The following is a 9,410-nucleotide window of genomic DNA, read 5'->3' on the forward strand; positions in this document are numbered from 1 at the left end:
ATTAAATGAAATTTGTATTAAATAATTAATTAGGGTTAGGGATTATACATTTAAGAATTAAAAAATTTACCTTTAAATGGTGATTGGTGGAAGGCAACGGCTCAAGCTCAAGCTGGAGAGGAGAGTGGCTTGTGAACTGTGAAGGCTCAACAGAAATTAAAGGGGACTTGGCGTTGGCTTGGTTGCTGGGATTTTGGGGAGCAACTTGGCTCTCTCTGTGTGTTGATTGGTGAACGAACGGCACGGGATAAGGAAAGTAAAGGGGAACGGGGTCGGGGGGGGGGGACATATAGGGTTTTGGGGCGACACGCGGAAGCGGTCCCCCTTTATAATTTTTTTTTAATTCAAATATACAAAACGGCGCCGTTTTGTTTTACAATTTTTAAATTTTTTTTACTAGGCCCAAAACGACATCGTTTTGGCCTGGTTTAAAAAAAAAAAATTTAACAACAATCTGCTGCTGCTGTGTGCAACAGAACAGATTGCAGATTGCCCAGAAAAAACAAAGGAGATGAACCAGGGTTTTCCGGTGAGGCGCGCACGAGGGGAGTGGCGAAGAGCTAGGTCTAGTGGTGTTTCCCAGCGAGGGGAGTGGCGGCCGCCACTTCTCGCCCTCACGTGGCTTCGCCACTGGGTACAAGTTGATCTGGGGAGAGAGAAGGGAAGGGAGGTGAAAAGGGTGGAGGAGATGGAGGATGAGGATGAGGGAGGTGAAGAGGGAGGAGTGGGAGGGATCAGGGGAGTGAAGAGGGAGGGGAAGATAAAAGATTTTTTTTTTTTTTAATATTCACGTAGTTTGTATTAACATGTGACATCAAGTTATTGTTCACGTGCACATGCGCATCACGTCATAAGGTTAATAACTGTTTTAACAGACAACTTAACGGATGTATGAAAATGTTCTAGAATTACAATTTTATGTACGAAATTGGACGAAAAAAAATTTGATGTATAAAATGTTAAAAATAAAAAAACTTTAGAATAGTAGGAGCACCAATATTAAACTTCAAACAAGAAATAAGTAATTTTTTTTTTTAAAAGATGTTTTTCTTCACATTTGGTACCGTTGGCCGGTCCCAAATTAAAAGACGCATTTTTCAATTGTCGAGAAAAATTGTATGCTAGTATAATTCTATTTTCTGGGTACTATGACATGGGCAATAATGTATATCTGTTAGAGCATGATGTGATAATAGATAATGTGGTATCCCTAAACTACAAATTTTTACCAGTTTTGACTCCTATATCGCACAATTCAAAGTGAAGTAAAAAGTTCACCAGAAACAGAAGTTGGGAGTGGAAAGAGCTGGCGACTTTGCAAGAGTTTCATCTTAATCTTGGATAAAACCTTGTTCGTTGTTGTATTGGTACAAATATAATGAATTAGCATGTGTATCGTTGAAGGCTAAGGAAGCTGCATGACAGAAACAAGGATATTCTATTACGTCGATCGAAGACGTGTGATTGACTTACATTCACCAAGTGCTAAATTACTTACTAATGTATGGCTGGATCATGGATGGATGAAAATCCAAAAAGCTTGAAGCATATAAACATATATGGTAAAATGCAAACGGATTAGTCTATCTGACTCAAATCAGCCGTCAGCTTCAAACTTATTGCACTCAGCAGCTTATATCTAATTGCTTTAGTACATATCAGTTGAGAAACGCCACTGTAACCTAATCACTTGCTGCCATATATATTCTTTCAAATTTCCCATATTAAGCACCTCCATACCTGATACTTCAGTCGCAGCCCCATAAACTAAAACTGCCATCAGAATCAGATTCAGAGCACATAGATAGTTGATGTTACCTTCCCTTCCACTTGCATGTTACTGGGGCCTAAATTATACTACGTTGCCAACTGCGGCCGAAGTTTCCTCGTTAACCACTTCTTTCGTAATTTAACACCCAATGCCATAAATGTTTTTGCCTTCTTTTCATCCTCTAGCAAATCACAAGCATCTAACACGAGGTCTTCATCCATGTCTGGTAATGCTTGTATTGCTTCAATCACACTTTCTATTGAGCCAGAGTTCATGTTCGCATCATATCTCTTCTTATCTGACAGCAACGAAACAGCAGATGCCATCTCACGAAGAGCACTAGCCATGCCACCATCTGCTTCTCGGGATCTTTTTGGATGAGCCTGATTTGAGCAGTTTTCTAGTTGACGCCTTTTCTTATGGCACATAAGGCTCGACTCCTGCACCTCAACAACATCATCCTCCGCGGAAACTGATGTAGATGCAGACTGAAGACTAGTTAATGCTCCACAAAACTTGGCGCCTTCAACTTGATTTTGTTGCTCTACATCTTGACCTGAATAGCAGTCTCTGTCATCAAGACTTGGATCACATATCATGCATAAATCTTTATAATATGGGACAGGTCGGGTCATGAACTGCCTTGCATCAGTATGTTCCTGCATGTTACGATAACAATATTTTCTTCTGACTCTGAATAATGAAACAAAGATAATCATCATGATTATATTGGGAGGAACTCAACGGGAATATTATGTGCAATACATAAATAATAAAAGTCTTCAATTGAATAAATATGTGGTATTTGAATAGATAATTACCTTAATATAATCCTGCCAAACATAATCATCAGCTGTCACCATATGGCGCTTATCATCCCAACAAAAGCCATCTAATTCAAGTAGATTCTTTATAACATTATATTGCCTTTTCAGAGTTTTGTGCCGATTTTTAAGAACATCCATATCATAATTAAAGCCAAACTTAGCATTGAATAATGCTATCATCTCCTTCCAAGCTTGTTTACGAAACACACCATCAACCCTGCTGCCTTTCCGCACCTGTTCTTGCAAAAGGTCAATGAAATAACAGTCCATGGGCGGCTGCCAGTAAGTTCTGGAGCGATTACTAGCTGTGATTTCAGGAACACTTGTAATAGCATGCTGGCTAACATCAAAACATTTTTCCGAGATAGCGACTCCATAATCCTCACCAACAATGATATCACGAAGAGCCTCTGCTTTGTCCTGATTAACGTTCGTCGGCTGTGTGGCTGCTGTTTTACCAGTCTCGCTTGAATGTGATGACTCCTCAGGAACATTATCACCTGGCATGAACAGGTTAAGAAGCAGAATTAAAAACTCCTGGCAAAACAACTGCCCCTAATCATTACATATTTTTAACATTTGCATCAAGGACACAACAATGATTACCTTTCTCTTCGAATGCTGCATCGCCATATATCAAACACAAATCACGATAATAAGGGATGGTTTTTATTCTGAATGACCGTGCATCTGGGTGTACCTGAAACCATAATCTGTAAAGTCTCTTGACATGGTTAAGAGAGGGAAATTTTGGAAAAGAAAGGAGAAAGCTCAGGTGATTTGAGTATACCTTAATATATCCATCCCAGGCATTATTATCAGCAGTCACCATTTGTCGCGTTTCATCCCAACTGAATCCCCTCTGATGAAGGAGAATTTTTACAGCCTTGTACAAATTCCTTAGTGTTTTGTGCCGATTTTTCAGAACATCTTTTTCATAGGGGAAGTTGAATTTTGCATTGAACAAGGATGTCATATGCTTCCAGGCACGCTTGCTAAATAAATGATCATCAAATTTATTTCCTTTGCCAACTTGCTCTAACATGAGATCAATGAAATATCGATCCATTTCAGGGGTCCAGACCGTTCTTAGGCGATCACCACCAGTTCGGGCACGGGTACCCATACTGCTGGAATCTGAGTGAGTATCAGTAATGAGCACAAAAAATCACTAAACGGCATTACATTCAGATCAAACTAATTATGATCTCTCCCATATAACAACGAAGCAAGTCTCTGCCCATGTTCTTTGTCTACTTAATAGTGAGGAATTCTGAATGCAATAGGATGGTTGGTTGGTTGCTTCAGAAAAAAAATGATGGAGTGATATCAAAGCATACTATAGTATGTATCTATCTACCTTTCAATCTCAAGTCCCAATGTCTCAAACATACCTCCCTCCCAAGTTCTACTAACTTTTTGCAATCCATTTCTGGCTTACTTTGCCTAAATCCCTTGTAATTTGAAACTTGAAAGTCCCGCACCCAAACATATAGAAGAGAAAATTTCACTGCTGAGTGCTAACTGCACTCAAAGAATGTGTTAGCAGTATTAATTCATTAAGACATATCATCTTAATAAAATTCACGTTTTGAAACTTTCTCGCTCAAATCTGCACACCATATAAACTTACTTTTTATGATAATTGACAACAGGGGAAATGTAATGAATAACTCGAGAGAATAATTGGTCACTACCAACCTCGGAATCGATCGGCAAATCTGGCTGGGGCTGCTCCTGCTGGAGTGCGTTTTCTGCGCGAGCTCGGGGATAAGGTTTTCCTGGATAAGGTTGTATCCTCTTCCTAATTAGAATAGTATGCTAACCCCAACCCTAGTTACACTAACCCCTCATTGTGGGAAGCACATAAGACCATTTCCAAAGAAATGTCAAAATTTTGATAAAAATAAATGAAGATGTCAAATTTTAAAACATAAAATTAAATTTGAATTGATATGTCAAATTAAAATTTTTTTTTTTTATAGTTGTAATTTAATATTTTAAAAAAAAAGATAAGTATAAAAATTATGAAAAACATTTATTAATTACTAAAAATAGATTTGACCTCTCATTCCCATTTAATATTTTTATAGTTGTAATGTTCTATTTTACCGTTATCACTGATGTGAACTTTTTGACATCTCATTTAGAGATGCTCTAACATCTTGACAAGAAATTATCATATACAACCAAAATTTACTCTCTACTTTCATAAATGTCAATTTTTATAAAAACTATCAATTATAACAAAAAACTGTTGGGTTTTCTGCTCAAAATTAGGATGATGCAATAAATTAGGTTTGTGTTACCTATTTGGTTTTGGTGTCCTATTTGGGTTTGGTTTTGACTTCTTAGTTAGTTTCCTTGGTGGAGAGATTTTGTTAATTACCTTTTTTATTAGGATTTAGATTTATTTCCTATTAGGATTCTTATTGTAACCTAAGTCCTATGCACTATAAATAGGACCTTAGGGTTAGTGTATTTAGTGTGACTCATTCGTGTGGCAATTTGGTGAGAGTCAATTTGTGAGTTTGTGAGTTAGAGAGCAATTTTGGAGAATCTTCTCCGTTTGTTTTGAGTTCTCTACTCGTTTGGTTTAGGATTTGTAATTGTGGAATTTAGGTTGTGAGAGTTTAAATACTCTTTTGTAATCTCAATTTGTTTGGTGAAATTCTTAGCCGTGCTTCGCTCATGGACGTAGGCTTTACGCCGAACCACGTAAATCTCTTGTGTTAGTTTGAGATTGTTTGTTTTAGCTTTCACCTACGATATTGATATTGGTACTTTGTTAGAATTCGTTTCCGTTTGCTCATAAAAGTACAATAAAAACACATCTAAATAGACTTAAATGCCCTAAAAATTAACTTACATTGCCGAAAATTTTATTTCACACCAGTAAAGTTTTATCACATGTAAATATTTCCAGAACATTAACAACACCAGTGCCGGCTCACATTCCTAAAGGGATGATGGAAAGATATTGACTTTTTTTTTCTCAAATTCAAAAGAAATTAAAAGAGCCTTTCTTGTATAAATAATTTTTTTTTTTAGGATCAGGATCCTCTCCTGACCAGGCCTATCAGGCCGTTCAATTTTTATCCAACGACTACAAACAGGGGGCCTCTCTAAAAGTTATAATAATTATAGTCGTTGGATAAAAATTGAACAGCCCAATGGGCCTGGTCAGGAAGATCCTCTCCATCTGCCCAGGAGAGGATCCTGATCCTTTTTTTTAATGTTAAATCAACTTCCTGATTGGAGTTCTTTGGCTCGTTTCATGACGATTTCATCTAAATGGATCAAAGATGCTTTATTCTTTTTAGTTTTTACTAAGATCAAAACGAAGCTATATAATTTCCGTTATTTGTAGTGCCTTTTATTAATGGCCATAACTAAAAGGTTGATATATTCAGAGAACAATTTTCTTCACAAATGAATTCAAATCCATCAAAGCCTGTAAATTTTCATAATTTTATAAAATAGAGTTTGGAATTTAGGGTCTTTGTTCGCGGAGAAGCTGCTCATTCACTACAAAAGAAAAGGACGAAGCCAAGAGTTTGGATTTTAGGTCTATCGTTTTTAAGTTTGAGGGTAATTGGGTTGACATGAGGGTAATTGGGTTGACATTTACGAAATTGGAGGCTAAATTTTAGCCATATATGATACAAATCCCATCTTGACCTAGCAATTTTTTTTTCTTTTTAGTACAAACGTATAGGCTGGCAAATCTATTTCTTTTTGGTAGAAACGTACAAGCTGAATTAATAAATTAATTGTAAACTCATCATTCCTTTTATTCAACAATACAACTAATCATTTAATTAAGATCAAATAAGATCAGTTGATGAAGTTGTCGGCACAATGAGTGAATGTGAGTCTCAAATCAGCAGAAGAATGCATAAAAGGTAAAACCCACAAAACCTCACTATGGTAAAACCCATGGTGGGTTAAAAACTCATAGACTAAGGAGAAAAGTGAAAAGTTGCATTAAGTCAAAACTATACGTCTTCTGGACACAAGTAGCAAGCTCGCAAGGGTATGATCAACCAAGATAGGTGCCTCATCAAAACCTAGTTAGGTAGCAAAAATCCAGTGGGAAAAAATGCTTCTAATCGTACAAGAAAAGTACATTAAGGTCAAATAAGTATAGTTTTGGATACACCCCTTGAGATTGACAAAACTTCCAAATGAGAACTACAAGCATTAGATATGAATAGGTAGGCATACCAATTCCTCATACAAGCTTCTGGAAGGTTGACTTCGGTAGTGACGTCGTGCAGAGATCAACAAGGTTGTTTGAAATCAGATTGCATGACTTCAATCTCCTGATGCTTTGTTGATGTGATGTAGACGCAATATATCTTGGCTTTGACTTCGACTTCGTTGATGTATCATGTCTTGGTCGAGTTGATACATGCGACATAGTCTTCATGGATCGTCGTTGAGACTCAACGACGGATGAAAACAGTAGGTACTTCGAATATGCTCAACAAGAACTCTCAACCATGTCTCACATGTGGCGTAGTGAAGCTGAGTCTTGGAATGATTCTAAAACCTCGTAACTAAGGCTATATTATGGACCTCTAAGATATTGTGGTATCCCTAATGGTATAGACATAACCCTTTTGGGAATGTACCTTGTGCGGGTTTGATGCGTAACTAGCATCAGCATAACAAACAAGACAAACATCATTCTGAGGATCAGAGGGTCAGCTTCATTTAAGATGCGTTGGGATTAGCTCAAATCCGTAGTACCTTCAGGGTAACAAAAATACGTTCTTAATACCAATTCAATGGTTGCGTGTAGGCGCAATGTTGCATCTTTACCAATAAATCAACAACGAATGAGATGTCCTTTCTAATGCAATGAGCTAAGTACAACAAAACGCAAAGTTAAACTCAAATATAAAACCTCAGATTCCATAACCTCTTCAAGGTTTTCATTTGGATATAACATCTGGAAGATCATAGGTATGCTTAAAGATAACACCTTCGGGATGTAGTTCGACTAGTGGATCAAAATACTTTCACAACAATGCTTGAACTTCAAGTCAAGACATAAACGAGTTTTCACAAGATCATTCATCTCAAATTCCATCTTCAGGTGCTAGGCAATTTTCTCAAGCTTTTCCTGAGTCTTAATGAGATTCATGTCATGGACATAAACTGCAACTCTAGCAATTCAGAATAAGACTTCATAGTTTAACAATCAAGGGCATAATGTCATATCCCTGAATGATTAAATAATCACTTAGACGGGTATATCATATCCATTGGATTGTTTCAATCCATAAGCGGACGCCTCAAACGAGTTGAAAGTGTATTATGTGGTTTGAAACTATTTGAACCAGTCCATGTATATTCTTTGAGAACTCACAAGTCAATCTCCGTATCAATATCCTTATGGAGAAACACTAACCACATTCATAATGTTGCAATCAATCACAGGGTGTTTGAGAGAAACCTTGCACTGTAAGGCGTTTATTATATCTCACTATATCGGACATCTCATTACGCTTCATTTCCCACTAGTAACACTACAGGGTTACCGTGTAGAAACTGTAGATCCAAAACACACTTTGGTAAGAAATTAAACATGGATTGTAATTTCGGTTATCCCATCAGTTCTACGTTATCACTAATCAACGGAACACAATTCGATATTGTTGTTTTTTATTTATGTCGGTATTTACCATATAAGTGAAAACATCATCGGTGATAATCTCATTCCAATTCCATATTGTGGATGCAAATTTTCTCCTCTTCGATCTTGGACGATTTTGCACCTACAAAACAACTAGCACCTTAGGTTAAGGCCAAAAGCCTCACGCGCCCACGGTGAATGGGGGGGGCTTTGGCCGAAGAACCTCCGATGCCAAAGTTAGAATTTTTAGAGAGAAATAGTGTTTAGAGTGTTTTGGAATTTTTGCAAGAGATTTGGAATGAGTGTTTGGTAGAAATGGGTGACTATTTATAGGACCAAAATGGTCCACATTTTCAAGAAAAGGGCCGGCCCCTTTGTGTGCTTTTGGGTGAATTTTTGGTTTTATTAGCCACTTTATTGGCTAATAAAATACAATAGAAATAAATGGGAAGTTACTAAATTGAATGGTTATCATTATTTGGCTAATATAGTGGAAGAAATTTGAAAAGGTGTGGAGCAAAGAGAGGGAATGTGGCCGGTCTACTAGGTGGGATTTTAGGGTTTATTTTAGGTTTAATTAGCCAATTAATTGGCTAATTAAATATGAAAGGAAATGTTTTTGTGCTTTATGGTGTTAATTGGCTAATAAAAGGGAAGAGATGATGGAAAAGGTAGAAAAAAGGTGATGTATTAGGTTTTGAATGGGGTAGCCGGCCCTATTCTATTTTTTAGGTTTGAATGGATGTTTCAAATTGACAATTAAGGGATTGATTAGGTAATTAATTCCTTAATTAGTCAATTATTATGATTTTATGAAATATGAAAGGAATAAGTATATTATTTAGCTAATTGATTAGCTAAATAATGAAATGGGAAATATATGAATAAATTAGGCTTTAAGTTGATACCTATTTTGGGCACTTTTGACTTGGTTGAAAAAATGATTCTCTACTGCTCGCGTGTAGGAAACCCGGTATGCCTCGAGGGTATTGTTGTCCTCTTTTGTCCAAAAGTCCACGTGTCGCCTAGTGAATATTTTTGGCTCCACACATATCTCAACTAAACTAGTATACTGGACCAAGAACTTCAAGTCCCGAGAGTAAGCCGGATTAATCTCATGAGATAGAAATGATTGAGACAGCGATCGAGTATGGATTCATTTTGTGTC

At 36.9% G+C, this 9,410-nt stretch overlaps 1 protein-coding gene across 5 annotated transcripts; it reads right to left on the reverse strand.

Moving 5' to 3' along the window:
* Positions 1 to 1,419: 1,419 nt before the first annotated feature.
* On the reverse strand, positions 1,420 to 4,451 carry LOC126615072 (L10-interacting MYB domain-containing protein). 5 transcript variants are annotated; one of them, XM_050282790.1, is made up of 5 exons: positions 4,300 to 4,451; positions 3,389 to 3,735; positions 3,205 to 3,298; positions 2,593 to 3,098; positions 1,420 to 2,430 (listed from the first exon to the last, which is right to left on the reverse strand). In XM_050282790.1, the coding sequence occupies exons 2-5, from the start codon at positions 3,722 to 3,724 to the stop codon at positions 1,858 to 1,860; spliced, it is 1,509 nt and encodes a 502-aa protein (XP_050138747.1). In that variant the 5' UTR covers positions 3,725 to 3,735; positions 4,300 to 4,451; the 3' UTR covers positions 1,420 to 1,857. The 5 variants fall into 5 exon arrangements, with proteins under 5 accessions (XP_050138747.1, XP_050138750.1, XP_050138749.1 ...); XM_050282793.1 differs by having other exon boundaries at positions 3,389 to 3,725; positions 4,300 to 4,415; XM_050282792.1 differs by having other exon boundaries at positions 3,993 to 4,411.
* Positions 4,452 to 9,410: the final 4,959 nt, after the last annotated feature.

This window comes from Malus sylvestris, chromosome 3 (genome assembly GCF_916048215.2).
Source record: "Malus sylvestris chromosome 3, drMalSylv7.2, whole genome shotgun sequence".
Lineage (NCBI taxonomy): Eukaryota > Viridiplantae > Streptophyta > Magnoliopsida > Rosales > Rosaceae > Malus > Malus sylvestris.

Excerpts from the sequence above, each read along its gene's own strand:
- LOC126615072 (XM_050282790.1), bottom strand. The coding sequence starts at position 3,724 with ATGGGTACCCGTGCCCGAACTGGTGGTGATCGCCTAAGAACGGTCTGG. Across the intron at positions 3,099-3,204 it reads TGCAGCATTCGAAGAGAAAG|GTGATAATGTTCCTGAGGAG; the intron begins GTAATCATTGTT and ends TGTTCATGCCAG. Across the intron at positions 2,431-2,592 it reads TTTGGCAGGATTATATTAAG|GAACATACTGATGCAAGGCA; the intron begins GTAATTATCTAT and ends CGTAACATGCAG.